Genomic DNA, 20645 nt, shown 5'->3' with positions numbered 1-20645 from the left:
AAAATCCTCCCTTTCTGCAATATTATCGTAAACGGAACAAACTGCCACCACTTATGTGCCAAGGACTAAGTGATATGCCACTTAAGAAGTATTTTTAATGCCGGAAAGTCCAGCCTGAACCTGATCAAGCCCTGAGGTCTAACCACCAGTTCTTAGGAAAATACAAGAGAGAGAGGAGTGTGTTAACCAAAAGCAAAGTGATCTGGACGCAGGGAACCAGGGAACGTGGGGGAATGGCAGGAGGTGTCCTCCCGCAGCACCTGGCAGTCGAGCCACCACACTTCAGCCCAGGTGAGCCTCCGCTGTGGGCCCTGTTACATGCAAGCAGCCCCTCCCCACAAGCGGCGACAACTAAGAGCGTCTCCAAACATTGCCAAATGTCCCTTGGGGGGCAAAATCACCCTTGGTTGACTATCATATCTCTCAAACGTATGGGAACAACCTGATTTAACAATTAAATTGCAAGGAGAAAAAGGAGAGGAGGAACCAGCACATATCACAACCTAGTGTAATGTATGTACCTGATTTGGATCTCAGGACTCAATTCAATTCAGGACCCAAACCAACCAAATGAAAAAGGGAGGAGGGGAGGGGAGATTGAATGCTTACTCCTGAGAGTAAGGAATTGCAGTTAATATTTTTAGGTGAGGCAATCACGTTCTGGTCTTGGAGTCCTTGTTGGAGGATACCACAGGTGGGACTTACAAATAAAATACGATGACTGAGATTTGCTTCAAAATAATGTAGTGTGAAGAGAGGGCCATGCATATGGAGGAGGAGGCCTGGATAAGACAAGATGGGTTGCAGTGGATGATGGCCAAGGCTGGGCAATGGGGACCTGGGGCTTCCCTATATGATTCCCTCGACTACTGTGTATGTGAAAATAGTCCAAATGAACACGTTATTCCTCCCTGCATTAACCCCAGCCTCTATAGACCAGACAATCAGAACACCTTCCCTCATCTTTCTCCCAATCGTATTTTCAGTGTTGGTGGTACAGTGGTGAGCACAGCTGCCTCCAATCATATTTTCATACTGTTATCGGACTGACCTTTCTAAAGGTCCATCAGACCATTCCCCTGCTCACAAGATGCCAGTGGCTCCCCACTGCCTGCGGGAGAAAGTTCAAACTCCGTAGCATGGGGTTTGAGCTCAGCCGCTGTCTCCCCCACACTTATTTTTCCAGGACTCATCTCTCAATGTATGGGAGAGATGAGTCTCTCCTTTATTTCAGGAATGCTGGGCCACTCTCAGATTCTCAAATGTTCTCTGACCCTGCCCTGTTTCAATGCCTGTTTCTTCAGCATGAAATGCCCTCTTCCCGTTCCCAAACTCTCACCCCTACACAAAGCTTTTGATCTACTCAGCCTTCAGTTCTAGCTCAAATGCCATTCTCTTTAATGTTTTCCCCACTCATACACGCAGCCAGGCCCCACCATCTCCTCAGTGTTCTTAAGGGGGTTCCCTTACACTTCCATCAGGCTTGGAATCCCATGTCTGCTTCTACAAAGAGATTCTGAGCTTGTTGAGAGCATGGACACATCTCATGTCCCCGTTATCTGCCAACACTCAGGCAGGCTCCGGAGCTTGCTGCGTCTCCTTCACACAGTCACTGTCTCTCACGTCCTTAATTCCAGCCTTCACACAACCACTTCCATGCACACTTGATGTTCCAGCAATACCAAACTACTTGTCCTCCCAGACAAAACCTAGTTTTGTATGTCTTTTCAGATACTTTATTTTTATTTTTAATTTTTTTGAGACAGGGTCTGTCTGTCACTCAGGCTGGAGTGCAATTGCACAACCACGGCTCACTGCAACCTCAACCTGCTGGGCTCAAATGATTCTCCTCCCTCAGCCTCCTGAGTAGCTTAGTCTACAGGCACTTACCACCACATCTGGCTAATTTTTGTATTTTTTGTAGAGACAAGGTCTCACTATGTTGTCCAGGCTGGTCTTGAACTCCTGAGCTCAAGCAATCCAATCTGCTGTGGCCTCCCAAAGTGCTAGGATTACAGGTGTGGTGAGCCACTACACCCAGCCTTGGATCTTTTAAAAGTGCATTTGGCTCAAGGTAGTATGATACTGGCATAAGGACAGACATACAAATTGATGGAATAAAATTGAGAGCCAAGCCCATTCACCGGGGAAAGAACAGCGTCTTTAACAAATGATGCTGGGACAACTGGAGAGCCATATGGACAAGAATGAAAGTGGATCCCCCCTCACACCATAGGAAAAAAACGAATTCAACATGAATCACAAACCTAAACAGAAGAGCTGAAACCACACAACTCTTAGAAGAATACAAAGGTAAAGCTTCATGACCCTGGATTTGATAATGGTTTATTAGCTATGACACCAAAGGTGCAAGCAACTAAAAAGAAAACAGATAAACCAGACTTCATAAAAATTAAACATTTTTGTGCAAAGGATACGATTAAGAAAGTGAAAAAACCCACAGAATGGGAGAACATATTTGCAAATTATATAAGGGTCTAGTATCCAGAATATGAAAAGAACTCTAACAACTCAATAACAAAAAGAAAACCCGATTAAAAAATGGGCAAAGGACTTGAACAGTCATTTCAACAAAAAAGATATACAAATGGCCAAACAAGCACATGAAAAGATGCTCACCACCTTTAGATGTTAGGGAAATGTAAATGAAAATTACAATGACATACCACTTCACACCTGCTGGGATACCTATTCTTTTTCAAACTGAAAAATAACTTGTTAGCATGGCCAGGCACCATGGCTGATGCCTCTAACCCCAGCACTTTGGGAGGCTGAGGCAGGAGGATTGCTTAAGCCCATAAGTTCAAGACCAGTCTGGGCAATATAGTGAGACCCCTTTTCTACATTAAAAAAAAAAATAGCCAGGTATGGTGGCATGCACCTGTAGTCCCAGCGACTCAGGAAGCTGAGGCGAGAGGACAGCTTGAGCCCAGGAGTTCAAGGCTGCAGTGAGCCATCATTGTACCATTGCATTCCAGTCTAAGTGACAGAATAAGACCCTGTCTCAACAAAAAACAAGTGTCATAAAGGACGTGGAACAACAACTGGAACCCTTGTATATTGCTGGTGAGAATGTAAAATGGGGCAGCTGATATGGAAAACAGTTTGGTGGTTCTTCGGCAAGTTAAACATAAAATTACCATCCAAAGCCAGGTATGGTGGCTCAAGCTTGTAATCCCAGCACCTTGGGAGGCGGAGATGGGTGGATCACCTGAGGTCAGAAGTTTGAGACCAGCCTGGCCAACATAGTGAAACCCCATCCCTACTAAGAATACAAAAATTAGCCGGGCATGGTGGTGCTTGCCTGTAATCCCAGCTACTTGGGAGGCTGAGGCAGGAGAATCGCTTGAACCCAGGAGTTAGAGGTTGCAGTGAGCTGAGATGGCGCCACTATACTCCAGCCTGGGCAACAGAGTGAGACTCTGTCTCAAACACACAAACAAAAATGACCATCCATATGACCCAGCAATCTCACTCCTAGGCATATACCCAAAAGAACTGAAAACAAGTGTTCAAACAAAAATCGGTATACAATGTTCACAGCGCATTATTCACAATAGCCAAAAGGTAGAAACAACTCAAATATCCATCAACTGATGAAATGAATTGTGCTATATCCAAACAATAGAATATTAGCTATAAAAAGGAAAGAGCGTTTGGGAGGCCGAGGCGGGCAGATCACGAGGTCAGGAGCTTGAGACCATCCTGGCCAACATGCTGAAACCCTGTCTCTACTAAAAATACAAAAATTAGCTGGGCATGGTGGTGTGCACCTGTAGTCCCAGCTACTCGGGAGGCTGAGGCAGGAGAATGGCTTGAACCTGGGAGGTGGAGGTTGCAGTGAGCCGAGATCACGCCATTGCACTCCAGCCTGGGTGACAGAGCAAGACTCCATCTCAAAAAAAAAAAAAAAAAGGGAATGAGGTATGACGCACGCTACAACATGGATGGACCTTGAAAGCATTCTGCGAAGTAAAGGAGGCCAGACACAGAAGGACAAATATTGCATGATTCCATTTCTATGAACTATTCAGGATCGGCACATCTACAGAGAGCAGACTGGTAGCTGCTAGAGGCTGGGGGAAGGGGAGTGAGGAGTGACTGCTGGTGGGAATGGGGCTTCCTTTTAGGGTGAGGAGGACTTTCTGGAATAGGTGGTGGAGAGGGCTGCACGACCCGCTGAGCATCCTTGAGTCTTCTGGGCTTATGGTGAGAACATCAAGGGCCCCACGAAGACAGGGAGACACACACGCTTTGGGAGGATCAGCTGTTCTCAGTACAGAGAAGGCATTAGTGTTGGCTGAATAGGAAGTGAGAAACAACAGGTGTGCTTCCTCAGTTTAAGTGTTTACTCCTAAAATAAAAACTGGGTATCTATCTTAAAATGATAAGAAATCGCAGTAAAAAGGTATGATACTGTTTAGCGATCCGGTTTGGGCAACATCTAAAAAAAAAAGGACTTGATTCTTCCCCTTTCACCCTCTTCTGGAATGCTGGTTACAGGGAACTCACTCAGTGAGGGGAGAGATGACCTAGAATTTACTTTGGCCTCTTGATGTCTGGCTTAATGATGGGAAATTATTTTTCAAACTCAGTATTATCTGTCAAACCCAAATCAAAATAGTCGGCCCTTCCCTTCAGTAGAAGCCACTGAAAGTCGGTGGTCCCAGAGGGTTCCAAGCGAGCACTGTGGCCTCCACGTTTCTGAACAGTGGCTGCACACGAGCAGCAGCTGCATTTTCTAGGAGGAAGGCGGGGGTGGAGTGGGGGGGGGCACAATCTGAAATGCTATTTGAGACACTTGTCGGCCACTCAAATGGAAGCTACGGGAATAAAGAGGAAGTCGTTCCCTCCCCTTCCCAGAGCCTCTCCACTGAACAGACACGGGGTCCCTGGGGGAGGATGTGTCTTGCTGTGAGGATCTGGGATTCTGGAGTCTCTGGCTGGGAGAAGGAGGTGGTGGGGGTGTCTGGAGACAAGGGAAGATGAGGTGGCCAGTCCACATGGCAAGGCAAGGTGTTGCCCAGAAAGGCCTTGAAATTATGCAGGAGTTCAGGTTCCCAGCCAGGGTAGGTGGACTGCTGGCCCTGGGCCCAGCCCCACTGCCAGGCCCACAGGGAGGTACAGAGGCAAAGGGTGTTACCTGCCTCAGTGGTACATGGTCCTCTCCCAAGTCTTCCCAACAAGCATGGCTGCACTTCCTCAGGTAGAGGAAACAAGACGCCAGAGGCGTCCCTCACACTCAGGGACAACGCCCCATTAGTTTCTAACAGAGACACAGCAAGCCCGAATGTCCAAGTGCCCTCACACCCCACAACCTTCCGTGCAGCCAGGCAACAGCACCCCAGTATATTGGGAGTAAAAGGCAATCTGTGCAGCAGATACATGGAAGTCTATTAGTCTCTCTACTTTGAAATATTTCATGGAAACAGCAAAATGGGCAACTGGATTTGTGACAAAGCCTCTCTCCTAGATGTTTTATCATATAAGGGATTTACCAAATGAAACAAGCAGCTCTTTCCCTTCATTTAAACACTGCAATTCTCAAAATTCACAACTAGATATAAGATATTTATTGTTCAGTTGGGCAGGGCCGAATCACTGATCTCTCAGTATCTCTTAGATGGTGAATAGAGTCAAACAAAAAAGATACCTCTTCCACAGACCATGGCTAGTACTGGTTTCAGATACAGGCCCAGGGACCCATACTAGCAGCTTCTCCAAGTGCTGAACCCGATTTGGATTCCAGTAGGCCGCGGCTGGGAAGCCACAGCCCATGAACCACATCTGGCCTCCTGGTTATTTTTGTAAATCAAGTTTTACTGGCATACACTCAAGTCTGTTTATCCACCTGTTGTCTGTGGCTTCTCTCTTGCTGCAACAGCAGAGTTAAGTAGTTGCAGTAGAGACCACGCGCCCCCTGAAGCCTGGAATATTTACTATCTGGCCCTTTACAGAAAAAGGTTTACTGATTCTCGTGCCAGGACAACAATTTCTGGATGAGAGGAAGAAATAAAGGAAAACAGGACAGATTTCCCTGATCAAGGTCGATGATGCACTCACAATCAGCAAACCTCCTGAGCCTGCCTTACAAGTGAGAGTGAAGGAAGAGGCAAGTTACGACCTCCAGTAATAAAAAGATTTGCGCAGGCAGTCGCTGGTGCATCTCAGCATAGCAATATTCAACAGATGCAACTTCCATCTGGCAACCACAAAGCAGTGTGGGGCTGGAGGGAGAAAGCAGGTGCTCTGTCCCTACAGAATCCCCCCGAGGCCACGCACTCATAGACTGGGTATAGCAGAGGATAGGAGTGAGATATGCAGCTGAAAAGGAGATTGATGTTAGGTCTGAATACTGATCTCTCCATAGCCACCTTATCCCCACACACCTTCTCTGCAGAACATTGGTAAACTGAGTGGTTATGACAAGAAAAAGGGATTCTCCAAAGAAACCAGTCTGTCTAGGAAAAACTAAGGCTGCTAATGTAGGAGCTGGCACCTCAAAGCAAATTCTCTGCAGTTTAGTCTCTAGGGGCCAAAAGTCACAAGAGCCAGCTCCCAGCCAAGGCCTCTAAAGCAAGTGGTCAGATGACAAGCCCACCCACAGCCAGCTGTGCCAGTGCCTCATCTTTGCCTGTGTGAACAAAGAAACCCTTCATCTGAGAAGCAAAGTCTTCCAGTTGGTCTCCTTGTTCAGCTCTTGCCCCTCGTTCCCACACAGCAGCTAGGAAGATCCTCTTACTTCCCTACTCAAAACACCCCAGTGGCTTCCCATGACCCTCAGAATAAAAACTCAAAGCCCAACCAGACTCAGTGGTTCATGCCTGTAATCCCAGCACTTCGGAAGGCCGAGGTAGGAGGATCGCTTGAGGCCAGGAGTTTCAGACTAGCCTGGCTGACACAGTGAGACCCCTTCTCTACAAAAAAATCCAAAAATCAGCTGAGCATGGTGGTGTGCACCTGTATCTCAGCCACTTGGGAGGCTGAGGAGGGAGGATTGCTTGAGCCCAGTAGTTCAAGGCTGCAGTGAGCTAGGACTGCACCACTGCACTCCAGCCTGGGCAACAGAGTGAGACCCTGTCTCTAAAAACAAAACCCCAAAACAACTCCCCCTCCCTGCCAAAATCCCAAAACCCTGTCTAGGCAGGCTGTTTATAAGATCTTACCCTACCTTGTCTGTGCTCGGCTCCCTACCTCCATCCCTCCTGCTCTGCCTACCCTCACTTTTCCTTAGTCAACTGAACACCTGGCAGTGGACACGGCAAACTCACTTCCTCCATGGGGCCTTTGCACTAGCTGCTGCCTCTGGCTGAATGAATATCTTGCCCTAGATCTTTGCGCTGTGGCCTCCTTCTTGACATTCACATTTCACTTTTCATGTCATCTGCTTGGTGAGACCATCCTTGACCACCTGAAGCAGCCTCCCAATCTCCAGCAGAGGGGCTGCCAGAGGGTCCTGTCCACCAGTGGTGTGTGGAGTTATGTGAGTGGTTTTGGTTGTCATCATGGTGTTGAGATCCCCAGGGCCATTGCTCTGCAAAGGTGAGACGCTCTCATGCCCAATGTCACTAGTGCCCCGCAGAAAACACCTGCAGCTCCACACTCCACTTCTGTGCCCTCACTGGAGGCAAACTCCACAAGTGCAGGAACTCTGCACCCGCAATGGTGCTCAGCACATGCCAGGTCTCAGAATGAACCTGCTGGATGACTGAGAATGAAGGAATCCCCTGGAGGGAAGCCGCAATGTCAGAGAAAACGGCCAAGATAAACAGGAACATGATACCGAGAGAGGGTATGATCCCTCCAGGGGCAGAAGGGGGACCTGACTCCAGAGCCCAGCCTCTGCCACACTGCACAGCTTCCGTGATCTGGACAGTGGCCCCATTCATCATCAGCAGGACAAAGTGGCTGTGCTCTGTGAAGCAGGTCTGAGAATGGGAGGAAGGTGAAGGGAGAACCTTGATTTCCGTATTACTTTATTTTTTACTTATTTATTTTTTGAGGCGGAGTTGCATTCTGTCACCCAGGCTGGAGTGCAGTGGCGCAATCTTGGTTCACTGCAACCTCTGCCTCCTGGCTTTAAGGGATTCTCCTGCCTCAGCCTCCTGAATACCTGGGACTGCAGGTGCATGCCACCACACTCGGCTTTTTAAAAAAATTTTTAATAGAGATGCGGTTTCACCATGTTGGCCAGGCTGGTCTCGAACTCCTGATCTTAGGTGATCCACCCGACTCAGCCTCCCAAAGTGCTAGGATTACAGGCGTGAGCCACTGCACCCAGCCGCATTACTATATTTTTTAACCCAAAATAAATTTCGTGTTTTGAACCCAAAATAAATAAATAAATAAGAGAAAATGTCTATAAAGAAAGACTAGGAGGACAAAAGGTCGTGACTGCTCTTGGGTCTGTCCAAGTCCCGCTCCTATGGGCAATGGAGTCTTTCTCGTGTGGGTATCAGGTGTAGGCCAACCACAGACCAAGCAGTAGACAGGGCCTCCCTCCTGTCTCACCACGCATTCCCTCTTCTTCTCGCCCTCCTCTTTCCTTAATTTTATCTACTTCCTTCTCTTTTGCCAATATAAGTCTTCTCTTCCTTTAAATTTAACCTTAAATTTGATATTTCATATTAAGAAGATTGATAGGTAACAAAATAAGTTTAATTCAATTAAATACACTCCCATAAGAATTATTTTGGAAAATACTGGTAGGGTCTGAAGTAGCTCTGTCCAACAGAACTTTCTGTGAAGCCGCAAATGTTCCACATCTGCTGGTCAACAGAGTAGCTGCTGGCCACATGTGGCTACTGAGCACTTGAAATGTGGCCCGTGCAACTGAGGGACTGAATTATTTACATAATTTTAATTTTCATTAATTTAAATTTAAATTTAAAATAGCCATATGCAGCAAACAACAAACATCTTGGCCAGGGCAGGTCTAATCCCTTCAGAGCCCCTTAGTAATTTGATATTACCACCGGGCCATGCCAGCCCTTGGTCAGAGCTAACACCTGCAGGCTGCAGGGTATCTGAAATTAATCTCTTAGGGGCCATTTTTGTGTTGTTGTTGAGATGGAGTCTCACTCTGTCACCCAGGCTGGAGTGCAGTGGTGTGATCTCAGCTCACTGCAACCTCTGCCGCCCAGGTTTTCAAGCAATTCTTACGTCTCAGCCTCCCGAGTAGCTGGGATTACAGATGCCTGCCACCAAGCCCAGCTAATTTTTGTAGTTTTAGTAGAGATAGGGTTTCACCATCTTGGCCAGGTTGGTCTTGAACTCCTGACCTCATGATCCACCCGCCTGGGCCTCCCAAAGTGCTGGGATTACAGGCATGAGCCACCGTGCCCAGCCGCTCAATCTTATATTAAGAAAATATATACAAGATAGTGTGGTGGCACACACCTGTAATCCCAGCTACTTGGGAGGCTGAGGCAGGAGAATAACTTGAACCCAGGAGGCGGAGGTTGTGGTGAGCCAAGATCGCACCACTGCACTCCAGCCTGGGCGACAGAGTGAGACTCTGTCTCAAAAAAATACATACACACACACACACACATACATACACACACACACACACACACACACACGAGATGAAGAAAAAGCCAAATGCCCTTAATAAAGCATTTTTTTCCCCTTCTGGAGAGCTTAATTTCTAGGCCTGTTCTCTCACTCCCCCAGGTGGAGAACATGAAGATGACAACACTGTTTGGATTTGGGAAGCAGCACTTCCTTCACTGCAGGAGCACTGGAGAGTCTCTGCTTAAAACAACATACTGATAGGAACGTGTGAGGGGATTAGAGAGGACACTGTGCTAAACCAGACACCGCTGTGCCCTGCCCTTTGGCAGGTACCCAGTGTTTAAGGAAACACTGGAGACCCGTCTTCGAATTGAAATATTCCAGATGAATCTTCCCTGTGATTTAGGAAAACATCACCGCATTTCATGTTGGTGGCAGACTGACTCACTCAGCTCCGCTAAGGATGCAGGTGGAAACCTTTCCACCATCACATGGCAGGGCTATAAGTTGCCATTCACCCTGCTGTTGCTTTAACGTAGGAACTTTGAGCTTCTTTCTTGAACTGGAAAATTTTAGATTTCATATCATTTGCTTGATGAGCTCTTTCTAGAATTGCATATACCGTAGCGAAGCTTTTACTGAAGAGGGAGAGGAATGCTGATCTTATCTATTGGCTTTAACCATGATACACACCCTAGGGTCCAATGTGCTTTCTGGAACTCCATAATTTTATGGTAAGCCTGTGTCTCCATAGATGCTTTAAAGCATCTGATTTTCTCACCCAAAGCTCCAGGTGGCTCTTTACATGAAATGGGTCCCATCTTGTCCCATCCACTCAAGGACAATAAGATCTAACTGAGTGGGGGCCAAGTTACTCCCAAGTACACTGGATGTCCAGAAGCAACAGGTGCTACACTTCAAAAATGATGGAAACGGCCACTACTTCAGTTCCTAACAGGTCTTTATCTCTTCAATCCTCAACACAGTGCTCACACAGAACAAGACATGCTCAAAACAAACCCTATCTTATAAAACATATTAAATATATATGTAACTATGCTCTACTGAGAAACATTCCCAAAATAAATTAAGAAACACAAAGCATAAAAGATCACAGAGAAACCTTTACAGTCACTGCCACATAATGACATTTCAGATAACAACAGACTGCACAAATGATGGTGGTGCCTTAGATTATAACACCATATTTTTATGGTATCTTTTCTATGTTTAGATATACAAATTCTTGCCATTGTGTTACAGGTGCCTACAGGGTTCAGTTAAATGACATGCTGTACAGGTGTGTAGCCTGGAGTGACAGGCTATTCCATATGCCCTAGGTGTGTAGCAGACCACCACCTAGGTTTGTGTTAAGCACATGCCATCATGTTTACAAAACAACAACATTGCCTAACAACACAGCTCTCAGAACGTACCCCCCTCATTCAGCGATGCATAACTGTATTTAAATGGAAATCCTATTTTGAAGTGCTTTAATTAAAATAAGATCTTATGAGGCTATACTTTTTACCACTGACCTTTTAACCAAGATCTTATGAGACTACACTTTTTTCCACTGAATATGTAAAAGAAAACTAAGAAAAAAACCAAAATACTCTACTTTTTAAAATTTTCCCAAGACATTAGAAAAAAACCTAAGTACCATAATCTTCTGCTTTAGTATACTGTTATTTATTTAAAATGAATTACACTGAATAAAAATTCTACATTAGAGTTCCCTTATTGGATCAAAAAAGTGATAAGCCTCTTAATAAACAAGTTTTTTATTGTTGTTGCTAATTTACAGTATCAGAAAAATCAGCAACCTAACTGTCTTCAAGGTCTCCTTTTCAGTACTTTTAAAACCCACCAACTCAATACTTCTTGACTCTAGGCCCTAATATATATGGCAAGATCAAAGAAGACTCGAGCTCAACTGATGCCTTCAAGGACTGAATCTAGCTAGCAAGGCAAGTCACAGGGGAACGAAGGTCATCTAACACAGTGTACATGACACAGAACTGCGTACAGCCAGCCGCTGGTCTAGTTAGTAATTGCTATAAGCATTTAAAATATGGAAAACACACAGTCCAAGATGGTGAGAAACAGCTTCGCTGAAGTTTCTGGATAGATGAGATTGAGTTGGAGCTAAAAAGATGAAATGGGCCGGGCACAGTGGCTCACGCCTGTAATCCCAGCACTTTGGGAGGCCGAGGCAGGCGGATCATGAGGTCAGGAGACCAAGACCATCCTGGCTAACACAGTGAAACCCTGTCTCTACTAAAAATACAAAAAATGAGCCGGGCGTGGTGGCGGGCACCTGTAGTCCCAGCTACTCGGGAGGCTGAGGCAGGAGAATGGTGTGAATCCGGGAGGCGGAGCTGGCAGTGAGCGGAGATTGCGCCACTGCACTCCAGCCTGGGTGACAGAGCAAGACTCCGTCCCAAAAAAAAAAAAAAAAAAAAAAAGATGAAAGGATTCAGATGGCCAGCAGAGAATGGGGGTAGAGCATTCTAAAAGAGGGGTTCTCAAAGTGTGGTCTGGGGTGTGTCCCTTGACCCTTTCAGGAGTCCACAAGGTCAAAACGGTTTTTATGATAACATGAAGATGTGATTTGCCCTTTAAAGCGTCATTATGGGGAGTTTTTCACAGGCTACACATATGAAATCAGAACAGCTTGCGTGCAGGGGCAGACAGCTACCTTCGATGGAGCCGGACGTTAAACAGATTAGCAAAAACAGAGCCATGCCACTTTTCTCAGCAAATTAAAAAAAAAATTCTTTCCACATAAGTGTTTTTTATGTCAACATGTAATGGGTGTTACTGTTATTATTAGATGAACTATTTAAAAACGTTCAGCTTTAATTTCTAAGGAAAAATATCGGTAGGTAGATATAACTCACTAAATAAAAGCTCTTTGGGGTGCTTGATAATTGTGAAGAGTATAAAGGAGTGATCTCCCTTCTGTGTGAGCACTCACTGCTGTTCTAAAGGAAATATAATGCTCAGATGAATATGTGCCAGGCATGGTTTGTAAGCAAATGTACGTCTTTTGGAAAGGTGTCTTTATAGTGCAGTGGCTCAACAGGGGGCGATTTGATCCTCCAGGAGACATCAGACAATGTCCAATGTCTGGAGGCATTTTGGTTGTCACAGTTGGTGGGGGCAGTGGGCCACTGGCATCCAGGGGTAAGGCCAGGGATGCTGGTGAATGTCCTACAAAGTAGAGGACCACTGGGCAGCCCCACAACAACATATCTTGCCCCACAGTCAAGTGTTCAGATGGGAACCCTTGGTCTAGAGCAGTGGAGGTCACAAAGGAGGTACCTGGGGTCTACCGACCTTGCAGCTTGTGATGTAGGACAGGAATGGGGGCTAGAGAAGGGAGCCGCTTAAGGAAGAACCCACCACTCCCTCATGCCTCAAGGGCAGCAAGCTCAGGACATCTGCCTCCTGACAACCCCAAAGCTCGGCAGCGGAGGCTGCGGCTGCCAGGGATGGATCCTCCCCGCAGAACCTCTTTCTGATGCCCCTGGGGTCTAAGGAAAGACCATGGGGAGGCGCTGGGAAGAGGGAGCCAAGACGTGGCAATTAAAAGCAAATGATTCCATTTACTCCATAATCATTACATATGAGTTTCAAAAAGATTTTTAAAGTATTACTTCTCTTGGTCTTCTCTGGGTTTCACTGAAGTTCAGCTTAGGGTTGTATGGAAAAAAAGGTGGGAAGAGACTGATGGAAGCTAAGCCATGGGAGGTTCTAGCGAAAGCTCCAAGCTCAGAAGTGAGCCTACAGGGGTGTCAGGGGCTCTCCTTGGAGGAGTCGTGCCGAACAAAATGACTGTCCTTGTCCTCCTCCTTACTCAGGTGAAAACTCTTGCTACAGAGACTGTGAAAAGGAGTATTTCTTGCAAAGATATTTTTCATAACAATGTTGTTAACATTTAATGGGTGTATTATTAAATATTTTTTAAATTTCAATTTTAATTTCTAAAAAAATTACCCTTCCGCCTAGTACCTATGCGACCTGAGGCGACTGTCAGTCTCCCTAGGTCTAGACCATCAGGGAGTGGTGGCACTGGAATGTAAAGGGACAGATTATAACAGGAAAAAATTTACTAAAGGTAGAAGATGGCAAAGCTAGCTAATGAGTTGGAGAGAGGATTGTTCTTTCTCTTCAGCAACAGATATTATGTAAGAGTTGCTGTAGAGACTTTCAAACAAAACTAAGCTGAAGCAGGTGTAAAATACATGACAATACTCAAACGACCTTTAATGTGCTTAAAACGAATCACTTTACAAAAAGCATGAACACTTCTAAAAATGTAACATTGGACACAGTACACACACTTAAAAGAAACAACACCCACCTATGGTCTGATCTTACAAAATGGACTTGAGGAAACTCAGAGCAATTTATTAACATTCTAAATAATCATAAAATGTGCCTAGTTATGTTTCCACAGATTTGAAGGCTACACTGAGAACAGATACTCAAAAGTGAGTCTCCTTTGTCAATCTCCACAGAATTTTCCAACTTCAAGTGACCCACGAGCCCGTTTTTTGCCTCTTTCCTTAAGACTTCCTATGAAATAAACCAGCAATAAGTAGTGGGAAGAAACTTTTATTTCCAGGACACATGTGCAGAAGCAACAAGTCAAAATTAACCATTCTATCTGAAAGAGAAGAAACATGTACCAACACATGTCATTCAAGGAGAAGTTTCTAGAATAAGGCAAAAGTTACAGGGCAGCAGTTATGACCTTTAATAGAATTTTGTTACACTGAAAGATACAGCCTGCCATACTTGCAGGGAAAATGTCTTTCAAGAAGGGTAACACCCAATCTCTTCCATACATTTAAAAATAGCCTAATCTTAAACTTATCAAATCATTTTAGGGATGAGAAAACAGGGTCACACAAGTTAGGTGACATCATTTATGGCAAAGCAAGAATCGGCATGTTTATTTTCTAACCCCCAAGCTGAAATATTTTCCACTGTACCACTCTACCCTATACTCCAGGACTTCATCTTTCTTACTGAAAAACCCAAACCATCAAATGTCCCCTTGTTCTACCCAAGAATTGTTCTGCAACATACGCCACCTGCTTCCTTGCTTTCTATGAGGCTGAAGACTAGACAGGCAGGAGTTTATTATACAGACCTGCCATATACTTGAAGCAGTGTGTTAAGTCAACCAGAGGCCAGGTTCTTGAATGCTTTCTCTGTTTGGATTATTTCCACGCTGTCTGGCTGCTCTGCCCTGGACAGGTCCCTGCTCTGCACATCTCTCAAGGCTGAGAAGCCCCAACTAGGGTAACTGTCCCATCAGAAGGTGAGTTCACTGGGTAATGGGAGCAACTGCTCATTGTGAAGGTGACATGATGTTAAAAGGCTTGAAAGGGGCTGCGTGGTGGCTCACGCCTGTAATCCCAGCACTTTGGGATGCTGAGGCGGACGGATCACCTGAGGTCAGGAGTTCGAGACTAGCCTGGCCAACAAGGTAAAACTCCATCTCTACTAAAAATACACACACACACACAAAATTAGCTGGGCATGGTGGCGGGAGCCTGTAATCCCAGCTACTTGGGAGGCTGAGGCAAGAGGATCACTTGAACCCGGGAGGTGGAGGTTGCAGTGAGCCGAGACCGCGCCATTGCACTCCAGCCTGGGAACAAGAGTGAAACTCTGTCTCAAAAAAAAAAAAAAGGCTTGAAAGCAGCATGGGAATGTCAAGCCTATTTAAATTGTTCAGGTTAAAATATTCAAGTTAAGAGTAATACTGAGAGAGAGGAGAGGGAAAAAGTGTGCAATAATGGTTTAATTCACCTGCATGAGTCAATCATATTTGGTAAGTGGGTGGAACTAGAAGTGAAGCAGTGAGCTGAAGACTGAGGGGAAAAAAAACAATAATAAAATTTAAGGGTCAACTCAAAGGTCAAATGAACAGAAGTGTCCCAACTTGTATTCCTGAAAAACAATTTACACAGTGATCTGCCAAGTGTCAAGCTTAATATGCCAGGTTGCCTCTGGTATCCTTATGAGGAAGCAGTGAAGGCCCCAACATTTCAGTGTTTTCAGTGGTAATTTCAAGCTCTGTAGCTCCAGCTCTTAGACAGTAGCACTAGAAAAAATACAAAAAGACAAGTGGGGCATCATACTCAGGCACTGCAGGCCACACCGCAGGTCTCACACAGCTGGCAAACTGCTTTCAAAACACACATTTCACATAGTAGTGATTTTGGTATCTTTGAACTACTGAGATTTTTCAGGTTTAAACTTAACATTATTCATCCTTACAGCCAGGATCTTCCCACTAAAAATAGAAATAAATGATATATACACACTGATGCTCCTTTGTATAAGGAATATAGCTAAAGTAAGAGGACATAGGCACATTAGCAAGAAAGCTCTGGGGAGAAGAAATCTTAGCAGTTTTAATGAAAGATCAAAAGACCAAAAAAAAAAAAAAAGGCATATAGCATATACCTTCATAAAGCACCTACATTTCATCTTCATCGAAATGAATTTAGTCAAAAGGGTGACAGGGAAGAAATAAAGAAGTCAAATCCCAGCATGGCACAGTAAACCTCAGTTGTCTGCTATAAAGACAGGGAGGGACAGACTGGCACAAATGATCCTAACTATTGACATTTAAGGAATCTTTTGGATTTCTGCTTTTTGCTTTGGGGAGGGCAACAGATTTGCTGGAATAAACCACCTGCTGAAGAGAAGGGAGGTTCAGAATACACCAAATGATAGAAAAGAGAGAATGCAGGGCTAAAAAAAAGTCCACTGCAGATCATCGCCAGTTAACTGTGTTTCCCAGACAGAACTGAACTCATTCTAATTTGGCTTACAGGAAGAAGTCTGACACTGGCAAATAAACGTCATTTGTGATAAGACTGGGGCCTCAATGATCCAGTTCTGGATAACTGACACTCTATTAACCCAATTATGTGCTACCCATGGATTCAAAAGGACCTACTGGCTCTGCCTGGGTCCGCGCAGCTCCTGGACCCTTGGCCCTAGGTGCTCTAGTTCAACAATTAGTCACAAGGAAGAAAAGGCAAAGGAAAGTGGTGACTCTGCAAATCCTCTGAAGGCACTTCACGGTGTGAAGGAACAGCATCAACCTTGGTCAAGTAGATGCAATGCTCACTTGGCATTCCAGCTGTTCCTCAATGAGGCCAAAGCCAAGAAGCAAAGAAAGTCACAAGTGGCCGGCGCGCGCACACACGCACACGCACACGCACACACACACACACACACACACAATGTGAACAATAATAAAATACCAAAACTAGGTAAATTTTTTCAAATACCAACATTATTGGAGAAAGAGGCCAAGGGACCGTCAACAGAAATAGGGAGCTAGCCCAGGACGTCAGTAGCAGAGATGGTTTGAAATAAAACAAGGTGATGGAAGAAAAAGAACTAACCACTGAGTTGCCTGGCAGCTTGCAATGGAAGTGGCGGTGGGGGGATGACCCTAAAGCTAAAAGCAACATAGCAACACCATAGACTGCATAAGACCAATCTATACAGGAGGGTTGCTGGGTTTGAGGTGTGGGAAATTAACTTAAAAATACCAGATCCAGGATGGGCACGGTGGCTCAGGCCTGTAATCCCAGCACCTTGGGAGGCCAAGGCGGGCGGGTCACGAGGTCAGGAGTTCAAGACCGGCCTGACCAACCTGGTGAAACCCCGTCTCTAATAAAAATACAAAAATTAGCCGGGCGTGGTAGCGGGTGCCTGTAATCCCAGCTACTCAGGAGGCTGAGGCAGGAGAATTGCTTGAACTCAGGAGGCAGAGGTTGCAGTGAGCCAAGATCGCGCCACTGCACTGCCGGCCTGGGCGACAGAGTGAGACTGTATTAAAAAAAAAAAAAATTGCTGGGTGTGGTGGCATGTTCCTGTGGTCCCAGCTACTTGGGAGGCTGAGGTAAGAGGATCACTTGAGCCTGGGCGGCAAGGGGTAGCAGTGAGCAGAGATTGCGCCACTGCACTCCAGCCTGCGTGACAAAGTGAGACCCCGTCTCAAAAAAATAAAAAACAAAAAACCCCCCAAAAACCCACAAACAAACTCCACAGGCAAGCACAATTTTCATAAAATCATTAATAGTTTTCCAAAGCAAAACAGTAAATACCTAAACAACTAAAATTGAGGATTATGAAAGACACCACAAAAAAAAAACCTCACATAGAGAAACATTTTAGAAGATTCTAGGCTTTATCACTCTCGGTTTTTCTACCTTAAGTTAAAAGCTGTGTATAAAATACAAAGTCAATATTTGATGACAGTTACCTCTGATTCTACTGTGTCTTGTCCTTCTTTTGAACTTTTTCCACTCTTCCCTGCTTTTGGTGATTCCTGGTAAACATCAAGCAAAGTCAATTAGTCTTCTCACTTTTTAGACAGGTAAACATCAGATAAGCCAAATGCAGTTTTAAAAGTGATTTATACAACTACAGCTTCTGATATTTTTAATTCATACCATTAGGAAATTCTGTATCATACCGTTTAGGATTCCAACAGTGCAATGCCCCCCACCCCCCATTCAGATTCTTTTCGTTTTATCTGCATTTGAGGTTGAAAACTTCAAGCAGAAAACAGATAAATCCAATTTTATACAGTGCTTCTGGCATTTTGAGATCCACATCACATCCCTTTCTACCCTCCCACCCTAAACCCTATGAGTGAGGATTTCTGGGGTGATAATGAAACGCTACAGAGCTCCACCTGAAGCAGAAACATACCCGCCCCCCCCGAATGCAAACGCAGCACCCTTGCTCGCAGCCCTCACCGCCGCCGCCACCCAGGATAATAATAGTGTTTGAGAGCCCCAGAGCGTCCCTCCGGGGCGGCAGATAATTCCTTACCAGCTCTCAGCGCGGTCCCTTCTCGCTCCCTTTCCCCCGTCCAGGGGTCCCTCCCCAGGCGTCTACAGCCCCCATCCCTGAAGCTCCTTTCCGGGAGTCTGCGAGGCTGCGAACCCCCTCGGCGGCCGCACCTGCCGGCCCAAGCCCACGCCGCACTGTCGGAAACGGGCGCCCCTCCGACCCCCTCCCCGGGCCGCGCCCTCCCTCCACGCCCAGCCCCGGCCCATCACGAAGGTCCCAGCGGCCCGGGCCTGCGCCCCGCGGCTCCGGCGCGATCCCCGGGCTCCCCGCCCCCACCGGGCATGAGGCCGAGAGAAGCCCGGGGATGCCTGGCTCGGCCGCCCTCGGGGACGCGAAGCCCGCGGCGTCAGGCGGGGAACTGAGCCGGGGCCCGGGCGCAGGACCCCGGTGCCGTCGCGCCCTCCCCCGGCAGTCCCTCCCCGCTCCCTCCGTCCCGCGGCCGGGCCCGGACTCACTTTCTCCTTCTTGTTTTTATTCGGCATGGCTGGAGCGGGCCGCCGCCGCCGCCGCCGCCCCTGCCGCCGCCTGCCCCCGCAGCAGCAGCGCCCCCGCCCCGGCCGTCGCGCCCCCGCGGCCGCCGCCGCCGCCGCCGCCGCCCGGGGACTGAGTCTTTCGCTTGCTCTCGCTTCCCCTTTTCCAGGCTCCCAGAGGCTGCGGCAGCCGCGGCGGCGGCGGCGGCGGCGGCGGCGGCAGCGGCGGCGTCTCTCCGCCCCTCCCCCGGCCGGCCCGCCCCGCCCCTCTCCTCCCCACCCCCGGCCGGCCGCCCCGCCCCTCCCCGCCCGCCGCTCGCCCCGCCCCTGCGCCCGGCCCCGCCCCGCTGCCCTCAACAGCGCCCTGCCATTGGTCGACGCGCCCCCACGTGCCCTAACGCTCCCTGCTCCCCCCACCCTCTCCGCGCGACCCGTTCACGCCCCCGCCCTCCGTCGCGAGTCGCTGCGAGCCGGCCTCAGGCAGGCCGCGGCCTCCTGGCGCGGGGCTGACCGCTGAGCAGAGCTGAGCCGACTCAGGGGAGGGAGCACGTGGCTGCGACTGCGGTGACAGGGCCGTGGCCCGCTGTGGAGGCGCAAGACAGAGCGTGAGACGTAGGAAATGCACATTTGAAATGTATGGCAACAACTTCTGCAGCCGGCGAAACGCGAACCGTGGCCTCTTGGCCTTGCCCCCTCACCGCCGCGGCTCTCGTTGCAGTCAAGAGTGCCTGGCACGCTTTGCACTGAGGCGCACGGGGAGGCCCGGGAACCGAGCGAGCGGCAGTTTCGCGGGACACCGCTGGGCCCCGCCTCCCCTCCCCTCCCTCCACTCCCCTCCCCTCCCTCCACTCCCCTCCCCTCCCTCCACTCCCCTCCCCTCCCTCCACTCCCCTCCCCTCCCTCCACTCCCCTCCCCTCCCTCCACTCCCCTCCCCTCCCTCCACTCCCCTCCCCTCCCTCCACTCCCCTCCCTCCACTCCCCTCCCCTCCCTCCACTCCCCTCCCCTCCGTCCCCTCCCCTCGACCACCCCGTCCCCTCCCTTCGACCAGCCCGTCCCCTGCCCTCCCCTTCTCTCGACCAGCCCGTCCCCTGCCCTCCCCTCCCCTCGACCAGCCCGTCCCCTCCCCTCCTCTTCCCTCGGCCAGCCCCTTCCCTCGGCCAGCCCCTCCCCACCACCAACCCCTCCCCTCGACCAGCCCCTCCCCTCACCAGCTCAGCTTTCCGCAGCTCCTCCCGCGAGGTCCCGCCCATCCGACAGCGCCGCCCCTCCCTGGTTGGTCCCGCCCTCCGCAGTTTCTCCCGCGAGGTCCCGCCTACCCGACAGTCCCGTCCTTTCCTGGTTGGTCCCGCCCTCCGCAGCTTTTGCCGCGAGGTCCCGCCCACCCGACAGCCCCGCCCCTCCCCAGCCGGCCCCGCCCTCCGCAGCTCCTTCCGCGAGGTCACGCCCACATGTGCAGCCCCTCTCCTCCGGCGTCGGCCCCGCCCACCGAGGCGAGGCCTCAAAGACTTGGTGGCCGCTGCGCCAATAGGATTTTATTTTTATTCTTTAATTAGGCTTGATCATAAATGGTGAGGAAACCTCTGCATGACTGGGAGTCACCTGATTTCTCTCAGCTTGTTAATAGCTGTGAGGAGAGGGTGTCCAAGGGAAAAACGTTAACTTTTCAATACAATGCTTCCGCGGTCCACCTCGTGCCCAAAACTATTGAAGACGCTAAGGACAGGCGTCCCAG

At 48.2% G+C, this 20645-nt stretch overlaps 1 protein-coding gene across 23 annotated transcripts in view; it reads right to left on the bottom strand.

Moving 5' to 3' along the window:
- Positions 1 to 20276, bottom strand: part of PPP2R5C (protein phosphatase 2 regulatory subunit B'gamma) — a 166724-nt gene extending 146448 nt beyond the window's left edge. For 9 of the 23 annotated variants that reach the window (XR_010150824.1, XR_010150823.1, XM_016925774.4 and 6 more), the window contains exons 1-2: positions 20122 to 20244; positions 17846 to 17911 (exon numbers count right to left, since the gene is read on the bottom strand). Coding sequence is in view for 12 of the 23 variants with exons in the window: in XM_016925774.4 (XP_016781263.1) it covers positions 17846 to 17911; positions 20122 to 20163 (108 nt within the window). In the remaining 11 variants the exon portion in view is untranslated. 23 annotated transcript variants of the gene reach the window in all.
- Between the last annotated feature and the right edge of the window lie 369 nt (positions 20277 to 20645).

Source organism: Pan troglodytes, chromosome 15, assembly GCF_028858775.2.
Source record: "Pan troglodytes isolate AG18354 chromosome 15, NHGRI_mPanTro3-v2.0_pri, whole genome shotgun sequence".
Classification (NCBI taxonomy): Eukaryota; Metazoa; Chordata; class Mammalia; order Primates; family Hominidae; genus Pan; species Pan troglodytes.
The sequence above is the reverse complement of the archived record's forward strand: the minus strand, read 5'-3'. Positions and strand labels throughout refer to the sequence as shown.